At 44.8% G+C, this 21,097-nt stretch overlaps 1 protein-coding gene across 16 annotated transcripts in view; it reads right to left on the bottom strand.

Moving 5' to 3' along the window:
• OBSCN (obscurin, cytoskeletal calmodulin and titin-interacting RhoGEF) overlaps positions 1-21,097 on the bottom strand; it is a 511,999-nt gene that overhangs the window by 146,017 nt on the left and 344,885 nt on the right. For all 16 annotated transcript variants that reach the window (XM_068235137.1, XM_068235143.1, XM_068235140.1 and 13 more), the window contains 8 exons: positions 15,189-15,337; positions 13,869-14,069; positions 12,734-12,816; positions 11,602-11,775; positions 11,360-11,519; positions 8,512-8,628; positions 3,769-3,933; positions 115-273 (listed from right to left, as the gene is read on the bottom strand). In XM_068235137.1, the coding sequence (XP_068091238.1) occupies positions 115-273; positions 3,769-3,933; positions 8,512-8,628; positions 11,360-11,519; positions 11,602-11,775; positions 12,734-12,816; positions 13,869-14,069; positions 15,189-15,337 (1,208 nt within the window). The remainder of the gene's footprint in view (positions 1-114; positions 274-3,768; positions 3,934-8,511; positions 8,629-11,359; positions 11,520-11,601; positions 11,776-12,733; positions 12,817-13,868; positions 14,070-15,188; positions 15,338-21,097) is intronic.

The following is a 21,097-nucleotide window of genomic DNA, read 5'->3' as shown; positions in this document are numbered from 1 at the left end:
GGTACAGTAGAGGAACCTCACATTAGAGATTGTGCATCAGAAGAAGTCATATTAAAGATCATGCATCAAAGAGGGGTTGTGAAAATAATGGGTGAGAAGATAGCATCTACTGACCTTCATCATGTTCTTGAAGACATAGCTGTAGGTGTCCGTTCTGGTGTCTTTTTTGGCTTTGCAGATAATGAGATAGTTTTTGAAGAGGAAGACGTGACGGTTGTGGCCCTTCCAAGCCATTCGTGCACCTGGCGCCCCTTCCCATACAATAAAGTGGCCCTGTGCAAGACATTTATTGTTTACTTTTTTATCTCAGATACATGCTTTTGCCGTTTTATTAAATGGATTTGTTTTATTTAAAGAGGAACTTTAGTGAAAATAACAATGAATAAAATAACTTCTTTATTACAATATTCATTTATAGATCATTTAGTCAGGGTTTTCCCATTGTACAATCGTTCCTCTCCCCATTCTGAAATGTATCACTGATAGTTCTGCCAGGTGATCTGTACGGAATGTTCGTTATTACGAGTTCTATGCACAGAGGGAGACATTTTATTTATTTCTTTATCTATTGTCTTTATGAAGCGCAACATATTACACAGCGCTGGATATTGCTTGCTGTTGCTTGGCAGTTGGAGAAAGCCATTATTTCCCACGAGGTTCACAGACAGCAAACTGCCAGGACCATGGTCGTGACATCACACTGTGGGAGGGGTTTCACCACATAGCCATACAGACCCCCTTGATGATCTATTATAGAAAAGGTAAAGATTTCTCATGGGAAAGGGGGTATCAGCTACTGATTGGGATGAAGCTCACTCCTGGGTTAATGCTCCTTTTAATTGGCTGCATAATACAATCACCTCTTAAAGGGGTTCTGTATGGGGGGGCTGAGGGTAAAAACAGACACTTACCTGGGGCTTCTATCAGCCCCCTGTAGCAGTAATGTCCTACGCAGACCTCCTCCGCCGGCCCAGTTCTAGCGCAGCATGCTTTGTGGCTGCGCGGCCGTGGCCGTAAGCCTGCTCGCTCCCGCTCGCGTCATCGGAAGCTTACTGCGCAGGCGCAGTACAAGGAACCTTCATGTATTGCCTTAGTAGGCTTCCGATGACACAATTGGGAGCGCACTATTTGTCTTGTTAGATGAATAATTGCCCGGTGCCGGCGGCGGGGAATGGAGGACTGTAGGAGGACGCCGTGGGACATTACTGCTACAGGGGGCTGATAGAAGCCCCAGGTAAGTGTCTGTTTTCATTTGCAAACCGCTCCCCCCCCCCCCCCTCACTGAACCCCTTTAACAAGTACAATTAGCATTCAAGAAAAAAAATAAGGAGACAAACCACTGATGTTACTCATGCGCTCATAGATCTCCTTTGAAATGTTCTCTTTTTATTCTAGAACTTCCTGTGCGTTTCAGTAGCTACAGTTTCATCTGGTTCTGGTGTTATGTGGGCGGGGCTTTACTTCTACATCATTCCTGAAGTTGGTGGTGAGCTGTACTGTGCATAGCTGTCATTTACCATGTGATCAGGGCGAGACATCGAATCTAGCATCCAACAAAATGTAATTGTGGGCAAGTGGAAAAGAATAGGAAGAGGCAGGGCTGTAACTATAAATCATGGGGGCCCCCAGATAAACTTTAATGGGGCCTCCCAATGTTTCCACCCTTTCCCTTGCGACCCTCACAGCCTGGGGGCCTATCTTGTGCGGCCATCATGATTTTCACACCCATAACAAGTGTAGCCCCAAAAACACCTGATCTGAAGGATGGCCCCCTTTATCAGAGGGAGCAGGGCTGGCGCTACCATAGAGGCAAAGGGGCAATTGCCCAGGGCCCCAGAGAATGTAGGGACCCCCAAGGTGTCTCCCCCCAACTTAACTATTATTCCCTAGTGCCCCTGCAGAGTCTTTGGCAGAGTAGCATCTCATCTGTGCTGGTGGGCAAGTGAGACTCTACACTGCCAAAGACTCTGCAGGGGCCCCAGGGAGTACAGTTAAGTTGGGAGGTAATTGGGAGGGAGGGTCAGCAGCCAGCTCAGGGATCCAGGAGGGAAATTTGGCTGCAACAAATAACCCCTAATGTCACTTTTTGGTTGAGGGGTGTCTGTTGGGGGCCCTTGGGCTAATTTTGCTTTGGGGCCCAATTGTTACTAGAACTAGCCCTGAGAGGGAATGAAGTAGTAGTTGGGGGCCCCTTGCAGCTCTGGGCCCCCCTGCAGTCGCAGGCACTGCTACCCCCTAGTTACACCCCTGGGAAGAGGTGCAGAAGCTTCAGAAGTAGGAATGAGCACGAATTAGCATGATCGCGATTTCACATTGTAATTTGCAATTATGATGCAAAATCATAATGCAAAATTTCTGGAAAAATCGTAATCAATTTAGTTTGTAATCGAAAATTAGGAATAATTTCACAATTTCATGTACATTTTGCATAGTTTCGTACCGAATTTAGCGGTTAATAGCAAAGCTACCATACTTGCTACCATGACCAAAATTGCTACATATCTGTGAAGGGAAATAGTGGGAAAAAGTTAAAATTTATTTTTCAAAAAGAGCTTGTAGTTTTTTGAGAAAATCGATTTTAAAAATGCAAAGGAAAAATGGATTTCAAACTGTCATATTTCTGAGTTTAAAAAACATTTTTCCTTCGCATTTTTTAAATCGAGGTATAAGGTCTTTTAAAAAAAATCTCCTTTTTTACATTGTTTCCACTCTTCCTCTTAACATATGCAAAAATTATGAGAAATGAACTACTTTAGGTCATTAGTGATTTAAATCTACACCCTGTTTTGATGGCTATCTGGCTGGCAGGGCGTAGATTTCAATCAACCGACGTTGCACGCTCTCAACGCTTTTGTTTCTCCCGACGATCTCGCCACTGTCTCCCTGCCGCAGCTCACTTGCTCTGTTTGTCTCTATGACGGCAGAACCCTGTGGGCGGGTCAGGAGCCAATTTCATTGGCTCCTGGCTGTGTCTATTAACATAAGCAGCTCCCATTGGCTCACATTGATAGACAGGGTCAGGAGCCAATGAAAGCGGCTCCTGAGCGGCTCACAGGAACTCTGCTGTCATAGAGTCGGCAGAGTGGGTGGCCCAGGTTCCCGACATGCGGGGGTGACGGCGAGTGTGGCGGGTATTTGCGGTGATTCGTCATTACTCGTCAGTGTTCTGCTGTTTTTCTGATACCAACGGTCTCTGGTCCTTAAAGAGAACCAGATACGAAGAAGAAATAGATTTATACATACCTGGGGCTTCCTCCAGCCCCATCAGCCTGAATCGCTCCCACGCCGCCGTCCTCCTCTGCCTCTGTCCGCCGGTAGCGGGTCCCGTAATTTCGGCCAGTCGACGCAAGCACAGTGCGCTCCCTCCGTACTGCGCAGGTGCATGCGTACAAAGCCGGAGGGAGCCCCTGCACATGCGTACAACTGGTCGCGTCCGGCGAAAGTGACGGGACCCAGTACCGGCAATAGAGGCAGCGGAGGATGGTGGCGTGGGAGCGATCCAGGCTTATGGGGCTGGAGGAAGCCCCAGGTATGTATAAAATCTTTTTCCATTTTTCAGCTATGCTTCGTCTCTGGTTCCCTTTAAGGGGGCAGAGACCACTTGTACTTAAGTGGTAAAGCAAAATTATGAATGGATAACAAGTATTCATTGCCCGAATTTTAATTATGTATGGCCATAATTGGCCAACAATTACGCAAAATTTTGTATAATCGTAATTCGCAGAGTAGGTCATAACTACGTCTAAGCAGATGGGAAAGGTACTATACCTGCCGGATGGGTTCTCCCAGGGCCTCTAGTGTTCCCGGGTAATTCTCAATCAGCGACACGTGCAGGAAATTCTCCGCCCGGCGGGTGAGCGCAGACACGATGGAGTACGCCTGCTCCAGCAGCGCACAGTTCTTCCCGTTCCTGGCCTTGTTTCGGATCATATCCTGGAGAATGACACAATTACATACACGTGTGTACAAACAGAACGCAAGTTTTGAGTCAGAAAGCAGTGAATGAACTACGGGCAATGCCAAACAAAGGTACTCAATCAAGTTTAGGGTTGGAAGAATCGGTAACCTCCAATTTTTCACAGGGATCATGTACATTTCTAGAAACATCATTGGTGTAAGGTAGGGATGAGCCAGGTTATTTGTTTATGATTAAGTAAAGTTTATTCACATAACTTTATTATTAAATTCTGATAGCAAGCAAAATGCTTAAAAGACTACTCAATATAAAAGCGCTCAAATCTTGGCTCTAAACCACTTGTGGACCCACCCTTTACCCCCCCCCCCCCCCCCCCCTTAAAGAGATACTGAAGCGAAATTTTTTTTATGATAGTATGATTTGTATGTGTAGTACAGCTAAGAAATAAAACATTAAGATCAGATACATCAGTCTAATTGTTTCCAGTACAGGAAGAGTTGAGAAACTCCAGTTGTTATCTCTATGCAAACAAGCCATTAAGCTCTCCGACTAAGTTAGTCATGGAGAGGGCTGTTATCTGACTTTTATTATCTCAACTGTAAGTGAACTGTTTACTTTTTCTCTGCTAGAGGAGAGGTCATTACTTCACAGACTGCTCTGAAAGAATCATTTTGAATGCTGAGTGTTGTGTAATCTGCACATATTATAGAATAATGCAATGTTAGAAAAAACACTATATACCTGAAAATAAAAGTATGAGAATATTTTCTTTGCTGCTAATCTTCTAGTAATTATTCATAGTACACAACCAATTCATTATATCATATTTTTTTTTTCGCTTCAGTGTCTCTTTAAGGACCAGCGCTGTTTTAGCTGATCTGTGCTGGGTGGGCTGTGCAGCCCCCAGCACAGATCAGGGTGCAGGCAGAGCGACCAGATCGCCCCCTTTTTACCCCACTAGGGGGATGATGTGCTGGGGGGGTCTGATCGCTCCTGCCTGCCTGGGTGTTGCGGGGGGGCACCTCAAAGCCCCCCTCCGCGGCGAAATTCCTCCCCTCCCTCTCCTCCCTCCCTTCCCCGGAGATCCGAAGCTGCACAGGAACGGATCTGTCCTGTGCAGCCTCTAACAGGCTCCTGCCTGTCATGTGACAGCGATCCCCGGCCGCTGATTGGCCGGGGATCACTGATCTGGTACAACGCTGCTACTGTTAGCAGCGTTGTATGAATGTAAACAAAGCGGATTATTTCTGCTTGTGTTTACATTTAGCCTGCGAGCCGCGATCGGCGGCCCACAGGCTATTCACGGAGCCCCCCGCCGTGAATTGACAGGAAGCAGCCGCTCACGCGAGCGGCTGCTTCCTGATTAATTAGCCTGCAGCCGGCGACGCAGAACTGCGTCGCTGGTCCTGCAGCTGCCACTTTGCCGACGCGCGGTATGAGTGCGCGGTCGGCAAGTGGTTAAAGAGACATTGGCTTCAATTCATCAAGCATTACCGCATTCGGTAATGCTGAAAACAGCTGAGTTAACGGAGCACTTAAGAAAATGTTAATTCATCAAAGCTGTTACCGAATGAGAAGCTGAAATGACACAGCAATGAGATAAATTACCGACATGTGCTCAACAAATGTTAATTCATCAAGGTTCCCACTTTCGCTAGCACATTCGGTGTTTATCTCCAGCTCTCCCCTGTCGTTACAGGCTTCGAAAGCCTTCTGTGTGAATGTTTTCATGATTAACAGGAGCAGGCAGCCAATAGAAACAGCCCCTGTTCTCCTGAAAGTGCTGCTGATAGGTCACACAGGCTTCTCCACACAAGCTTCCAGACCTCCAAGGCAGTGAGCAGAGATAACGGGACAAAAGATATCCCCAGATGTCCTTCGGTGGTTTAACCCTTTGAGTCCCTGTTTGAATATACAAAGATGCATGTGGTGAAATCACCAAGCATGGCATTTGTAAAGTCTCCAGGAAGTTTATCTACGTTGTGGCAAAGAAGTAAGATGTTAAGAAACACTGATGGACAGATTCAGAGCAGCAGAGGCAGTATAAGTAACAGTAAATATAACACACGTTTACAAGTAAAGGGATGTCTGGATGCCTTCTATTGTTATCAGCTTGTAACAACAGAGACATTCCAAGCTGCTCTGCACCACTCTGCCGTTATCTAACAGCCTTTGATGAACTGAAGCCGTAGTACTTCGGTAACTTAACGAACCTCTACCGCACATGGGAAAATATTGATGAATTAGCACAGTGAAGTGTAAAATACCGAATGCGGTATTTTAAGGACTGGGATTTTGTTATCGAACACCCTTTGATGAATTGAAGCCTTTGTAACAAAATTTTCATCCTTATTTCTTCTATCCTATAAGTTACTATACCTGTTCTAATGTGCTCTGTCTAACTGCAGCCTTTCCTATTTGCACAGTGGCTGTATTATCTCTTATATGATCTAATCTTCTCTCCTCTGTCGGGCTGAGGCAGTCAGACTGGAATGTGCTGTGCTGCTTGTGATTGGCTAGAAGCTATACACACCCTCTCCAGGCCCCCTCCAAGCTCTGTATGACTCACACACTGAGCTATGTCTTTTGTTTGTAAACACTGGATAAAAATGGCAATTACAAGCGAGGAGTGCAGCAGGGAGAGGAAGAAAAAGCACAGAGGGGCCCAGGAGAACATAATGAATAGAATGGTATGCTTTTTATTGTAAGAATTTTAGAGTACAGATTTTATTTAATACAATGAGGCACTTGATTTGGCCTGAGGAATTAGGCAGGGACCCACAAAACGTGTTGCCAGTGCTATTAAAGCAAAATGAAACTAGGCATTTATTCTTTGCTCTAATAGATCTATTACAGCATATTATATACTGTACAACCAGCATTTTTTTTCACTAAAACAGCATTCAAAGGGTTACACACAGGAATTAGAAGTTCCCTGCCAGCAAAGCTGGACTCATCCGAACTGTAGATAATGTTATCTTGTATTTAATTGTATCAAGTGAGAAATGTAAACAACCCATTCTCTGACACTGCAAACTCTCCTGAAGACAGTGAGACAATCAGAAAGCATTGCTACTTACCTTAGAAGATGACTAAAGCAGTTTTGAATAAAATGCAAAGTCAGCTCTCAGAACAAATAAAGTGTACTTTGGGAACGTATAATTTCTAAATGAATAATAATACTTCTGCACAAAAGCAAATATGATAACCGTATGGCATATAAAAAGTAGGAAAACATGTTTTTATTGAATATTATGTCAGGTTTTTATACCGCTTTAAAGTTAATTTTATATGAATTTGTCTTCATTGAGGGAAGCCACCTAAAACTTTATTTATTTTATTGTTTTCAATTCATTTTATCATTCTCTGGGTGCCTTTTTATCCTGTTGTACTCAAGATAAAGCTTGTTTCAATAATTTATACCTATCTCACATACAAGTAAGACAAATTCACATTGTCTGTATTGTATTTACTAGACCTCATATAAGGATTTCAATAAGGTACATGATCCCCGTGAAAAATCCTAAATGCCTCTCCAAATTAACACAAGTTTTCTAAGGGCTGGTGCACACCGAGCGGCTTTTTCCGCGTTTTCAGATCCGCTTGCGGCTGCGGATCTGCTTGGTCAATGTATCTCAATGGGGTGGTGCACACCAGAGCGGCAGGCGTTTTGCAGAAACGAAAAATGCCTGGGTGAGGCATTTTTTGGATTTCGGATGCGTTTCTGCCCCAATGTTAAGTATAGGAAAAACGCAAACCGCTCTGAAAAACGCCTGTTCAGAGCGGTTTTGCAGGCGTTTTTGTTACAGAAGCTGTTCAGTAACAGCTTTACTGTAACAATATATGAAATCTACTATACTGAAAACCGCAGCAGCAATCCGCAAAACGCCTCATAAAAATAAAAAAAAGCGTTTAAAAATCTGCTAGCGTTTTGCGGATCTGCTAGCGGGTTTTGGTGTGCACCAGCCCTAAGCTGGAAGTCTCTGCTTTAGTCCCGCTCCATTTTTTCGTCAGTCTCTGCAAATCAGCCCCTTTGTGGCTGTGGCTATCTCATCCACAAGCCACAAGATAGCTGACCGTGTGGCTCCTCATACAGGAGCAGAGCAGATAAAGCTGCTCACATGTGCACAGAACACTGATATAGGCCTGGTGCACACCAAAAACCGCTAGCAGATCCGCAAAATGCTAGCAGATTTTGAAATGCTTTTTCTTATTTTTCTGTAGCGTTTCAGCTAGCATTTTGCGGTTTTGTGAAGCGTTTTTGGTGTAGTAGATTTCATGTATTGTTACAGTAAAGCTGTTACTGAACAGCTACTGTAACAAAAAATGCCTGGCAAACCGCTCTGAAGTGCCGTTTTTCAGAGCGGTTTGCGTTTTTCCTATACTTTACATTGAGGCAGAAACGCATCCGCAATCCAAAATCTGCAGCAGCCCGGGAGTATGCGTTTTTGCAAAACACCTCCCGCTCTGGTGTGCACCAGCCCATTGAGATACATTACCCTAGCGGATCCGCACCCGCAAGCGGATCGCAAACCGCAGCAGAACCGCTCTGGTGTGCACTAGGCCATAGTCATGATACGGGATGGATTTCTTACCTTGAGGATGATTTGATAACGTTGGATGCGGTTTATGGGCCGCTCAAGGTAATGCTGCAGGGGTGGTACCGGAGGCTTGGAGGGGTCCGCTAGGGCCAAAGTTTCCTCTGTGTATCTCTGCAATAAATAATAGAATGTTACAAACATGGCAAACATAGTTTTAACCACTTCACCTCCAAGGGTTTTTCCCCTTAAAAAAAAGAGAGCAATTTTCACCTGTCAGCGCTCCTTCCATTAATTTGCCTATAACTTTATTACTATTTATCACAACAAAACAATCAATATCTTGTTTTTTTTTCCCCACCAATTAGGCTTTCTTTGGGAGGTACTTTTTGCTAAGAATTAATTTATTCTAACTGCATTTTAACAGGAAAAAAAAGAAAAAAAATGGGAAAAAAAAATCATGCTACTGTAATTAAAACCCACACATTTAATTTGTCCATTTGTCCTGGTTATTGCAACGTTTAAAATGTATCCCTAGTACAATGTATGGCGCCAAATTTGGAAATAAAGGTGCATTTTTTTCAGTTTTGCGTCCATCCCTAATTACAAGCCCATAATTTATAAAGTAACAGTAATATACCCTCTTGACATACATATTAAAAAAGTTCAGTCCCTATTTTTTTGTTTATTGTACATTTTTTTTTACAAAAACATTTTTTTGGGTAACTATTAGGGAGTGTGGGAGGTAAGGGATTAATTTTAGATATTAAAACGTCTTTTAATTAAAAAAAAAGTGTGTAGATGTAATTTTACTATTTGGCCACAAGATGTCCTTGTGCATAACTTCCCTATGCGTAGTATTACTACGCAAAGAGGAAGTTATGCGTAGATGTGTAACAGACCGGGTCAGAGATGTAGGTCAGGCAGGACTTGTGCAGAGGTGACCATCGCTAGTGTTGAATAAAACTGTGTAATAGAATTTCATCAAAGTCGATTTTTTTCATAGTAATTAAAATCAGACCTTTTTCCCAATTCTCTCGCTGACAGCTTAATGGCTCACCTGATGCCGGACGTGATGTCCTGGCTAAATTATTCATCCCTTTTCCCCGATACCTGGGCTATTTTAAGGCATTTCATTTTCACGTGGATAAAGTTCTGCAGATAGAACTATGCCTGATGAATAATTCATGTCTGGCGGCTAATTAAAAGGTGAACGGCGACGATAAAATACACACCGCTGTGGAACGCCACAAAAGCAAATGTTCAAAAATTAAATATTTATCAGTATTTGAAAACATAAAAACACAACAACAAAGCAGCCACTTTATCTCGCGCTTCATCTCCGACAAGGACAATAAACCTCAGAGGAATTGCTGTAAATATATTTCACTTTTGTGGAAGAAAAAGCAGTCCCCTTAAAGCAAACCTGAACTGAAAAAAAAACGTATGATATAATGAATTGTACGTGTAGTACAGATAATGAATGGAACATTAGTTGCAAAGAAAAGAGTCTCGTATTTTTTGGGGGGGTTATATTGCTTTTTTTTATATCATTGCATCATATTGTCATATTTGCAGTTTGGGGTTGATGGCAGCCTTGACAAGCAGCCCACCAGGACGCATTGCACGACTCACTACCACACTTCCTCCTCCCGGCTTAAAGGAGGAAGGTACAGACATCGGCCTTACAGCCGTTTCGCGGGGCTCCCGCTTCTTCAGAGACCAAAAAGATGTCACATCTTTTTGGTCTCTGAAGAAGCGGGAGCCCCGCGAAACGGCTGTAAGGCCGATGTCTGTACCCCCTATGCCTGTATGCCCTATGTCTTAATCCATTAAACCTAACTGCATGGAGTTGGTGCTGTGTCTTCAATCTACTCCCTATTTGATGAAACTGCTGCTGAAGCACATCCAGGTTGGGAGGATTAAGTGCGAAGCTGCCGGCTGTCGCATCTGGTGCTGACCTTTTTTCTTCAACTCTTAAAGGAGGAAGGGTGGTAGGGAGTCATGGAACGCATCCCATAGATCGCATGCGAGTGGAGTGAGACGCATGGAAGCCGACGGACTTAAGGGTAAGTAACCCTCGTCTCCCATGGTCACATCTGAGGCAATCAAGCCTCATTTTAACCTCCCTGGCGGTAAGCCCGACCTACGCATGGGCTAGCCGCCGGAGAGGATCGCATGGCCCCCGGAGTGTTTTTTTAAATACATTTTGTTTTAAATGGTTAAGCTAGCACTTCGCTAGCTAAATATGCCTCTCAAGTGCCGCCGGTCCCCCCCCCCAATCACCCCGTACCCCCCCAGAGATCCCGCAATGGTGCAGCCTCCCAATCAACTCCAGGCTTCACTATGGGGAGGATCGGGACTGCACATGACGTCATGACCCGATCGTCGCTATAGCGACAACTGAAGCCAAATACTGAAGCTGCGGCTCTCGCAGGATCGCGGAAGGGTAAATATTACCGGCGGCGATTGGGGGGATCAGAGGGGTGCCGGGGGGCTTGGGGAGCATATTTAGCTAGCGAAGTGCTAGCTTAGGCATTAAAAACACATTTTATTTGAAAAAATCCTCCCGCGGACGCAGCATCGGAAAATGCGTACCGCCAGGGAGGTTAATATCGAATTTGAGTAGTTGAATACTCGTAAGCCCGTCCCTGATCCTCATTATTAGGTAGCTAGAGGTGCCCCTGACTGCAGGGAGATCTGGTCAGTGGAATACTGAGAGCTGGGTGAGTAATCTCTCATTTACGCTCTGTTCGGGACTCTGCATAGGGAAGGAGGGAGGGAGGCACTCCGGGAGGGGAGTAAGCCGCCTTTCCATCATCAGGCGCCTCTAGGCACGTGCCTACAGTGCCTTATGGTAAATCCTACCCAGCATAGATAGATAGACATACTAATTTATACATACCTTGTAGAACTCCTGAATGGCGTCATTAACCACGACCGATTCGGCCTGAACGCGACCCACCAGGTACATAATGTACTTATTAAACTCCTCCTCATTTCTGATGAAGCACATGGCAATGTCATCATCTGTGTCACAACTTTTAAGCTCTTGGAAGAAAGTTCTGTGAAGTCAATTAAATGTAATTATAACACAAAAATAACCTCGTCAGACAGAAAAATTATAATAAGAGTATTTATAGAGACCTGGCATGGAAATCACCAATGTCACTGATGTTCCTAAAGATAATGGCTTTCTGATTGACCACAGACTCGGGAACATCCACACAGCTCTCCGTATAGTTGATATGATGAGTGTGTAGGAACTGGAGGTCTCGGACGTACTCCTTCTCGGAGCTCAGGAGATCCTGAATAAGTATGCTGAGAAGAAGAAAAAGTTTTGGGGTTAATAGTGACCAGTTCAGGAAAATATCTCTAAGATCCATACCTTTATGACTCTGGACACGACCATCTCATCCATGCCCTCATCATCTCCCGCCTTGATTACTGCAACTCCCTCCTATCTGGCCACTCCTTGAAACGCATTGCCCCCCTTCAATCAGTTATGAACGCGGTTACAAGACTCATCCATTCTTTTCTCCGCTCCACATCCCTCCTCTATAAATCCCTGCACCAGCTCCCTATGCGATTCAGGATATGTTTCAAGATTCTATGCCTGGCATTTAAATCCGTGCACAAAACCTGCCCTACCTACATCTTGGAGCTAGTTCACAGGTGTACACCTGACCCGCATATTTCTCACTCACATGTGCACCTGCAGGATTTCTCAAGAGCCGCCCCCACCCTCTGGAACCCCCTTCCTCTGCCCATCAGACTTGCCCCCCCCCCATACTTCAACAAATTCAAGCAATCCCTCGAAACCCACCTCTTCAAACTACTACTAACATTACTACCCGCCCTCTAAACACAGTAACTCTCTACTGAATACTTAATCTACAGCCCTACCTAGTGTGTCTATCTCAGCTCCCCTTAGATTGTAAGCCTTTAGCAGGGTCCTCCCTTCCCTAGTGTATTCTACATGATAGTGTGCTCCTTTCCTATGACCACCTTGTAAATGTATTACTGGGCCTACCTAACCAGCCCAAATCACATGATCATGTATCTTGTACCGTTTGCCTTGTATAGCTTTGTCCTAAATTGTATAACCTTGTTACATCGGTCATCCTTTGTATCATTGTATGTATTTATTGACCAGTGCTGCGTAATATGTTAGCACTTTATAAATAAACGAAACAATAATAAAATGAACAGCAAATGAAGCTATGATAAACAAGTGGAACAGCCATGGGGTCTGCGAGCAAGCCACACGTTAAGCTACCTCAGTTTCTTCTTGTAATCCTCTTCTGAAACAGATTCTACAGAGAATTCCACAACGTCTCCTGCTCCCCACTCTGGTGAAAGCTTGAAGTAAAATTGAACATACATGAGCATTGTCATTTTGTTTCCAAAAAGAATTTTTAAAACATAAATCCAATAATTTACACATATTAATGCCATTTCTTAGGGTATTCTTGCTACCTGGTTGCTTCACCTAATGGCTATTGGCTTGAAGACTTTACACAAATGATCTTAGTGGCCTCTAACAGTTGTCTACCTGTATTCTAGCTCTGCATATTCATTACCTGTGCCCAGGGACTGATCCAGACCTAGTTGCGCCTGGGGCAAGGTCAGGTTTTGGCACCTAAAGGTCAGGGTTTGGCGCCTAAATGTCAGGGTTTGGCGCCTAAATGTCAGGTTTTGGCGCCTAAAGGTCAGGTTTTGGCACCTAAATGTCAGGTTTTGGCGCCCAAATGTCAGGTTTTGGTGCCTAAACGTCAGGTTTTGGCGCCTAAACTGCCATTCCCCATCCAAATGTTGCTGCCTTTTTAAGAATTCAACAAACTGCGCCTGGGGCAAGAGACCTGCCTGCCCCCCCCCCCCCCCCCCCAGATCCGTCCCTGCCTGTGCCTTCCTGTAGGAAGGCCATATATTATGGTGAAGCCCCAAAGTGAGTCTGAAGCATAAATAAAACAAAATACAGATACTCACCTAAGGAGTAGGCGTGTACTAAATTTACCCATGTAGACTAAACATGGGTACATTTAGTACAACACTGCTTAGAACTTGCCTGTATTCACTAATAACAAACCAGTGTTTTTTCTATGCAGAAAAAGCAGTCAAATGCAGCTGCTACAGCTTTCCTGGTAAGGCAAAACACTTGTATCTCGATGAAAAAACACTCCTGATAACAGAATAGTGCTGAAAAGTTCAATAGGTCATTTTTTTTTTTTTGCTATCTGAATGAATCAGATTTTACAAAACACTGACATGTCACACTGCTTATACGACAGGCTTGTAATTTCAGCCCTTTCACTGAAGATAAGAATATGGGACTACAAGACAGTTCTATATACCATTTGTACTACATGCACAATTAATTTTCACTTCAGGCTTGCTTAAAATAAACTTTTTACCTTCAAACGCTTGTCCAGGTAGGCAGGAGACACCCATCCCTGACGGGAGGCACTAAGCTTGGTTGGTTTTGTCCTGACGAGCCACTTCAGTGGGTGGGCGGAGTCAAGGACTTCGACATACTGACCCTCTTTCAAAGTTATGGTTTCCTTGTCAACCGTAATCGGGTTGTAATCGGCTGTGGCCATGTAGATGTCAAATATCTGCAAACGCAAAGAAAGATTTTAGCTGAGTTACCGCCATTCTAACTTCCCTGCCAACCGAGCGCGACATTAGTTTTGGGAGACTTGCGGTAATTGTTTGTTTTCCAGTTTGGCATAAGTACTCCCCTCACAGATATTAGTGTTAGGCTGCCTTTGCCAACCTCCAACCCCCAGGGCTGGCACTACCATAGGGTAGCTGCCCCCCCCCCAGGTCTAACCCAACTATAATGTGGCCCCATGCAAAGTTTTCGGCAGTGTATTGACTCATCTGTCCCTGCTCCTTGTAGTTCCGTATGTTCCCATCTTCATCCCCGTTGGACATCTTCTTTGTGGTACCAGTGGCATAGTAAACAGACGCCCCTGCGAGGATGAAGACAGGAACATCTGGAGCCACGGACTAAGGGAAGAGTGTGCCAGCAGGGACAGGTGAGTCACTACACTGCAGGGGCCCCAGGGACCACAAGAAAGTTGGGAGGAGACCAAGAGGGGGTCAAAAAAAGGGGAACCTAATGCTTTTTGGGGAGGAGGGGTGGTCAGGTCTGTCAGGGGTTAATTTTACCCAAGGGCCCCATTGAAACTAGATCCGGCCCTGTCTTACTTTTCCCAGATACTAGTATAAGGATGCTTTTACCCACCCACCCCCTACCTACAGATATTGGTGATGAGGGGACACAGCTGGGGGGGAGCCATAGAGACCAGGAGGAGGAAGGAGCAACATGCGGACCGGTGAGTTACCTCCTGTCTGCATGTTGCTCCTACCCCAGATATTGGTGATGGGGAGACACAGCTGGGGGAAGCCATGGAGACGCAGAGACCAGGAGGAGGGAGGAGCAACATGCAGACAGGTGAGCTACCTCCGCTCCCCTTGGAGCTCTGTGTAGCTTCCACCAGCCTGGCGCTGCTACTCTCTCTATTAGGCCCCTGTGAGTCTCTGGTCAGGGGTTGCAGGGGCTTTTTGAAAGGTACAAGGCTCTTCTACTTTTTCGAATGTTAATTTGTATCTGATTCCTGGGAAACATTGTGCCAGCTTGTTTTGTAGTGGGGATGTCTCTGTGGCACGTTATGCCCTGACCAGAATAACCAGCCCAGGTGGACTGAAACTGATAATTGTGAAGGTACCTCTCCTCTGGCATCTCCATCTTCTGACTCTGATGAAGACTCCACAGCAATGGAGGAAGGTCTGGAGCGGCCGTGACGAGGAGAAGCTGAAGGAGTCTTGGTCTCATCATCGCTGTCCATACCGGTCATCCCAGGAACTCGAAGAGTGGCTGAAAAGCAGTGACAGCAAATCAAACACTGAGAATCCAGGCTGAAAGTGAACCTCCGGACTAAAACTCTACTCAGCAGAACTGAAAAGGCTTGGCGTTTCTTTAACAGTTTCACAGCATCAGAACTTTTTCTTACCAAAGCATAATTTTTAGCTGCATTTTTAGCTAAGCTCCAGCCATGAAAGAAAAAAAGCCCAGGCTTTTTTTCCCTGATGCCGTACAGAGCATGATGGGATTTCCTATGTTGTTATTCATGTTGCCTAGCAACTGGGAGAGGTGCTCAGGACACAGAACAGTTGGAACTGTGTCTCATGCTCCCTGTCACCTCCTTTCAACCAAAAAGATGGCTGCCATCATGAAATCAAACATTTGCCTGTTCTTTTAAAACAGGGTGGGTAAGAGATTATATTACCTATCTATTTTAAAGGGAACCAGAGAGCAAGCACCCTTGTGTATTTTACCATATATATCAGTAAGAACATTAGAGAAAACACTTACCATGCTCTCTGTTTCATCCTCACTGCTAAAAGTGTCTGTTACCAGCTGTGATAAAAATCCCGGACTGAGCATTCAGTCTGGCTTTGCAGGGAATAATTATAGCTGAGTCATTATAGCAGAGCCACAAGGGAGCAGGCTTGGGCTTGAAAAGACACCAGAGAAGACAGACTCCGCTATAATCTTTCTGTAGCAAAGATAGACTGAGTGCTCAGTTGGGGATTCTTATTAGAAGTGATAACAGTCAGATTAAACAGAGAACAATGAAACAAAGAGCAGATTAGGTGTTTACTGTCAAGTTCCCACTGATTTATAAGGTAGAATACAAGAGGGTGCTTCATCTCTGGTTCTCTTTAATTAACATAACTAATGTAACTTAATGACAGTATGTTTGTTTAGGCTGGAGTTCCTCTTGAAGCATAAGTAAGCTAATATACCCAGAAAGACTGTGACCACTTCAAAAGTATGGACGGTTAGTTCCATGCTCCGCTAGGCCGGCACAAGGTATGTAGTACAAATTTCCCAGCTTAATTAAAATTGTAATACCTGGGGGGGGAGCTAAAATACTAGTCATGAGACCAATGTCTGTCAGTCAGGTACCTGAAGGATTTTTTGCAATTGCATCACAACTCCCACAGCCAGGCCCAGATTTACCTCACAGGAGCCTATAGGCACCGTAGACTTCGCCCTTCATGAACCTACAACCCCCCCCCCTCTCCCCCGCCTTCCCAAACTGCCCCACAACTCCCACAGCATACCTATGAATATGCCGCCGGGAGATTTGGGTGCAGGGTAAAGCCGATAAACGGCTCACCCTGATCCTGCACAAGTCCTGGTAGCGTTACTTACTAGTCCCCCTCCAGGCCGCCATGGATAGTGGGGAATGATGTAATTCGGCTTCCAGGCCCAGCTGATGCTGGTGGCCGAATTAGTGTTTTTGTAGTAATTTGTGCTCCGTCTATTGACGGTGCCCAAATTACTCACTAAGCGCCGCTATAGCCATAATTCCTATTACGGCCTATAGTGGCATCGGCTGTACCCAAATCTCCTATGCTGTTTTTACAGTGCTCGCCTCCCACAACCTCAGATCATCAGGATCTAATAACTACTTGACCGGCCCCAGAGAACACCTCAAAACCTTTCGAGCCAAAGTCTTCTGTCCTGCTGCCCCTACCCTCTGGAACACTTTGCCACGCCTCATCAAAACAGCTCCAACCCCTGGAGGCGTTAAAATCAAATGTAATCCAATACAATAACATCTGTAAAGCGCTTTTCTCCCATAGGACTCAAAGCGCACAAATTTACGACCACATAACTTTTTCCCTTGTAGCAGACCAACACAACATCAACTATGTACTGAACTGAGACAAGCTTATGCGCTTTGGGACCTCGGGGAGAAAAGTGCTTTACAAATGTTTTTTATGTTTTGCATGTCAGGTTGGATAACACAGGGAGGAAAATTGACTGTCTTGTTTTAAAGCATAACTGAACTGAGAGCAGGGTCATAACTACAAATCATGGTACCCCACTGTAATGGCCCATACTCACGGGCTACAATTGTCGCCGCAACGTGCGGCTCGCGCGTGTTGCGGTGACAGGTCGCCCGTGAGTATGAGGCGCAACACGGGCGCGCACCCCGAACCGTCCCTCGTCGCTGTTGTCGCCAGGCGATTGGCGCAGTCAATCGCCCGGCGACAGTTGTCGCCGCAACTTCACCGCAACTGTCGCTAGTCCGCGTGAGTATGCGGACTAGCGACAGCAACATAATTGAAAATAGACGGCGCTTCCGGCGAGGGGGAGGAACGTCGGCGACAGCTTCCGTCGCACAGCTGATCCCTCTTCCGCGTGTGTACGCGGAGGGACCTGGCGACGAGCTGTCGCTGGCCTGTCGTGCACACGCTCACGTGTGCTGGCGACAGGCCACTTATGTAGCCCGTGAGTATGGGCCATTAAACTCTGATGAGGCCAGCCAGTGATCACACCCCTTCCCTTGCCTCCCCTTGGTGACCCTCACAGCCTGGGGGCCCATCTCACAAGGGCCATAAAACAAGTGCGGCAATCATGGTCTACACACCCATAACAAGTGTAGCCACAAATACACCTGATCTGAAGGATGGACATATTATTGGAGGGAAGGAAGTAGTAATTGGGGCCCCCCTTGCAGCTCGCAGGGGCTGATCCCCTGTAGTTACGCACGTGACTGAAAGGGATATGGAGGCTGACATATTTATTTCCTTTTAACTACTTGACTAATGAGGGGTTTTTACCCCTTATGGACCAGAGCAATTTTCACCCGTCAGCGCTCCTCCCTTTCTTTCGCCAATAACTTAATTACTACTAATCACAGCGTAATGATCTATGTCTTTTTTTTCTTGACATTAATTAGGCTTTCTTTGGCAGGTACAGTATGCTAAGAATTATTTTATCCTAAACGCATTTTAACAAGAATAATAAGAGAAAAATTGAAAAAATTCATTATTTCTTCGTTTTTGGCCATTATAGTGTTAAAATAAAACGTTCTACTGTGGATAAAACCCACACATTTTATTTGCCCGTTTGTCCCGGTTATTGCAGCATTTAAACAATTTCCCTAGTACAAAGTATGGCGCCAATATTTTATTTGGAAATAAAGCTGCATTTTTTCAGTTTTGCGTCCATCACTAATTACAAGCCCATAAATTAAAAATTAATAGTAATATACTGCCTTGACATAAATATTAAAAAAGTTCAGTCCCTAAGGTAACTACTCATTTTTTTTATGTAATCCCTCCCCCCCCCCCCCCCCCCTCCATATATATAAAAAAAAGTTTAGGTACTATGGGAGGGTGTTTGAGGGAAATAGTTAATTATAACAGTCAGTGTGGGGATTTTTATTTAATAAAAATGAGTTTTGGTGTAATATACTATTTGTCCACAAGATGTCCTCAGTCATGATTTCAGATTCACCTACGTAAGCACGTGAATTGGAAGTAATGCGTAGCAGAGTAACAACAGGAAGATACAATGAATGCCGGCGTCTCGTAGATGCCGGTATTCATTGAATCGGGGACTTAGATTTATGAATTGGAATTGCTTTCCCATTCATTCACCTCCCCGCTAAGCGGCAGTAATGGCATTGCGCGTGCATGGGTGCATGGGAGCGAGCGTCGGCTGCACGCTGCTGCAGACTTGTATTCACGGCCCTGGTGCATCGTGTGAACTTTGCAGGGCCGTGAATATACTGCACGGCGTGCAACAATACTAACTGACTGGCTATCCTGCTGATCCTTTGCCTCTACTACTTTTAGCCGTAGACCCTGAACAAGTATGCAGCAGATCAGGTGCTCTGACTGATGACTGACTGAATAAGTTGCATACTTGTCTCTGGTGTGATTCAAACACTACTGCAGCCAAAGAGATCAAGAGGAAAGCCAGGCAAATGGTATTGTTTAAAAGGAAACAAATGTGGCAACCTCCATATCTCTCACTTTAATTCCCCGTCAGCAGTGGCTAGATAGTGTACTGGTTAAGGGCTCTGCCTTTGACACAGGAGACCAACCAGGGTTCGGATCATGGCTCCTCCTGTTCAGTAAGCCAGCATCTATTCAGTAAGAAGACCTTGGGCAAGACTCCCTAACACTGCTACTGCCTATAGAGAGCACCCTAGTGGCTGCAGCTCTGGCGCTTTGAGTCCTCCAGGAGAAAAGTGCGAATATATATATATATTTGATGTCGCGATGCCGCGGTGCGCATGCCTGGAAGTGTATTTGAACGATATGATTCCGCATACCCAAAACAGGAATTGACCACAAGAGCGCATTACTTCCTGCTTGGCTGGTTGCCAGACAGGGAACACAGCGTACTATCCCTGAAGGCCTGTTTATGGCGATGCGCGCGCCACACCGCATCACTGATACCAGTTTGCAGTGTGAAACTGGCCTCAAACATCAGGAATGCAAATAATAGTTTCTGTCTGAGTCGGACTAAACCGTAACCCTCACTGATAAGGGATTAAAGCCATAAAACACTTTCCTGGCAGAGAATGGCTTTTGAGAGCAGCAAGGAGATAAAAAGGGTCAATAGTTCAGAGATTTTAGCATACTTCAATGTATGTGTAATTGAGCAGAGACAATGAAACAGTAAAACCTCAAAAAGTAGATTTAAAAGTATTATAAATCTGTGAGATATATATATAAAAAGTAATCTTTAGGAAGATAGATACAATTGTTTATCTCATCAGTTTTCTTTAACTATCATTTCTACAGCTATTAGAAAATGTAAAAAAACAAGAATTATCCAAGTCACATAAGATCCACCAATCCTGGCAGGTGAAACACTATTCTAAATGACAAAAAAAAGAAAACAATATAATCTGGTGCAGCTTTTTCATTCATCATCTGTGATAAACGCAGACAATCAGGCTGGCATTACAATAAATTAAAATGTGTTTTCAACAAAATCCCATCTTAGGTTCCCCGGAAAGGATGAGACAAGATAGCGGTACACAGAGTTTCCTCTCTCCCAACAGAACAAGCTTATCAGAGAGGAATCGCTTGCCGTATGTAAATATATGTACATATTCAGTGCCGCTGAACACTGACTAATGTACCCTCTCAGCACGAAACCGCGCCGGGGTGCGCAAATTGCTCTCATCAGGGGCTCTGAAAGCTCAAGTCCCCCCCCCCCCCACACGCGTCTTATGAAGAATAACTCAGTATAAATAGCACATGCAGAATATGTCATGTAAAGAGCCGTCGCAGGTTTAACCACCGCCGGTAATGATGCGTGCTGGAATACCAGGCGTGACGCAAATAATAAGTGCGCAATACCTGATGACGTTCTCACCGCCTGAGTCAAACGTGAAAGTCATGCGAGAAATAAACAAGGAAACCATCTAATGTAACTAAAATCAGCGTGGCTCTGTCCCGTAGTGAGGTGTTAAAGTGGAATACAACCCAGCATTTCAGCTTTGCTCTAAAACATTATTTACAGCATATTATATGCAAACAGCATTTTTTTTACTGGACCAGCATTGGAAGGGTTACACACAGAGCTTTAAAGTTCCATGGAGAGAAATGCTGCTGCAGCCGAAGTTTAGATAGATGCATTTAAGTAAACACAATGTAACAAGTGTGGAATGTGACACACACTCTGACTGTGCAGGAGCTCCGGACACAGAGAGAGTGAGTCACATTCCTCACTTGTTACATTGTAACATTGTGTTTACTTAAATGTATCTATCTCAACTTTGGCTGCTGCAGCATTTCTCTCCACGGAACTTTAAAG

The sequence above is a fragment of the Hyperolius riggenbachi genome, chromosome 5 (genome assembly GCF_040937935.1).
Source record: "Hyperolius riggenbachi isolate aHypRig1 chromosome 5, aHypRig1.pri, whole genome shotgun sequence".
NCBI lineage: Eukaryota > Metazoa > Chordata > Amphibia > Anura > Hyperoliidae > Hyperolius > Hyperolius riggenbachi.
Note: the sequence above shows the minus strand (reverse complement) of the source record. Positions and strands in the feature narration are given on the sequence as shown.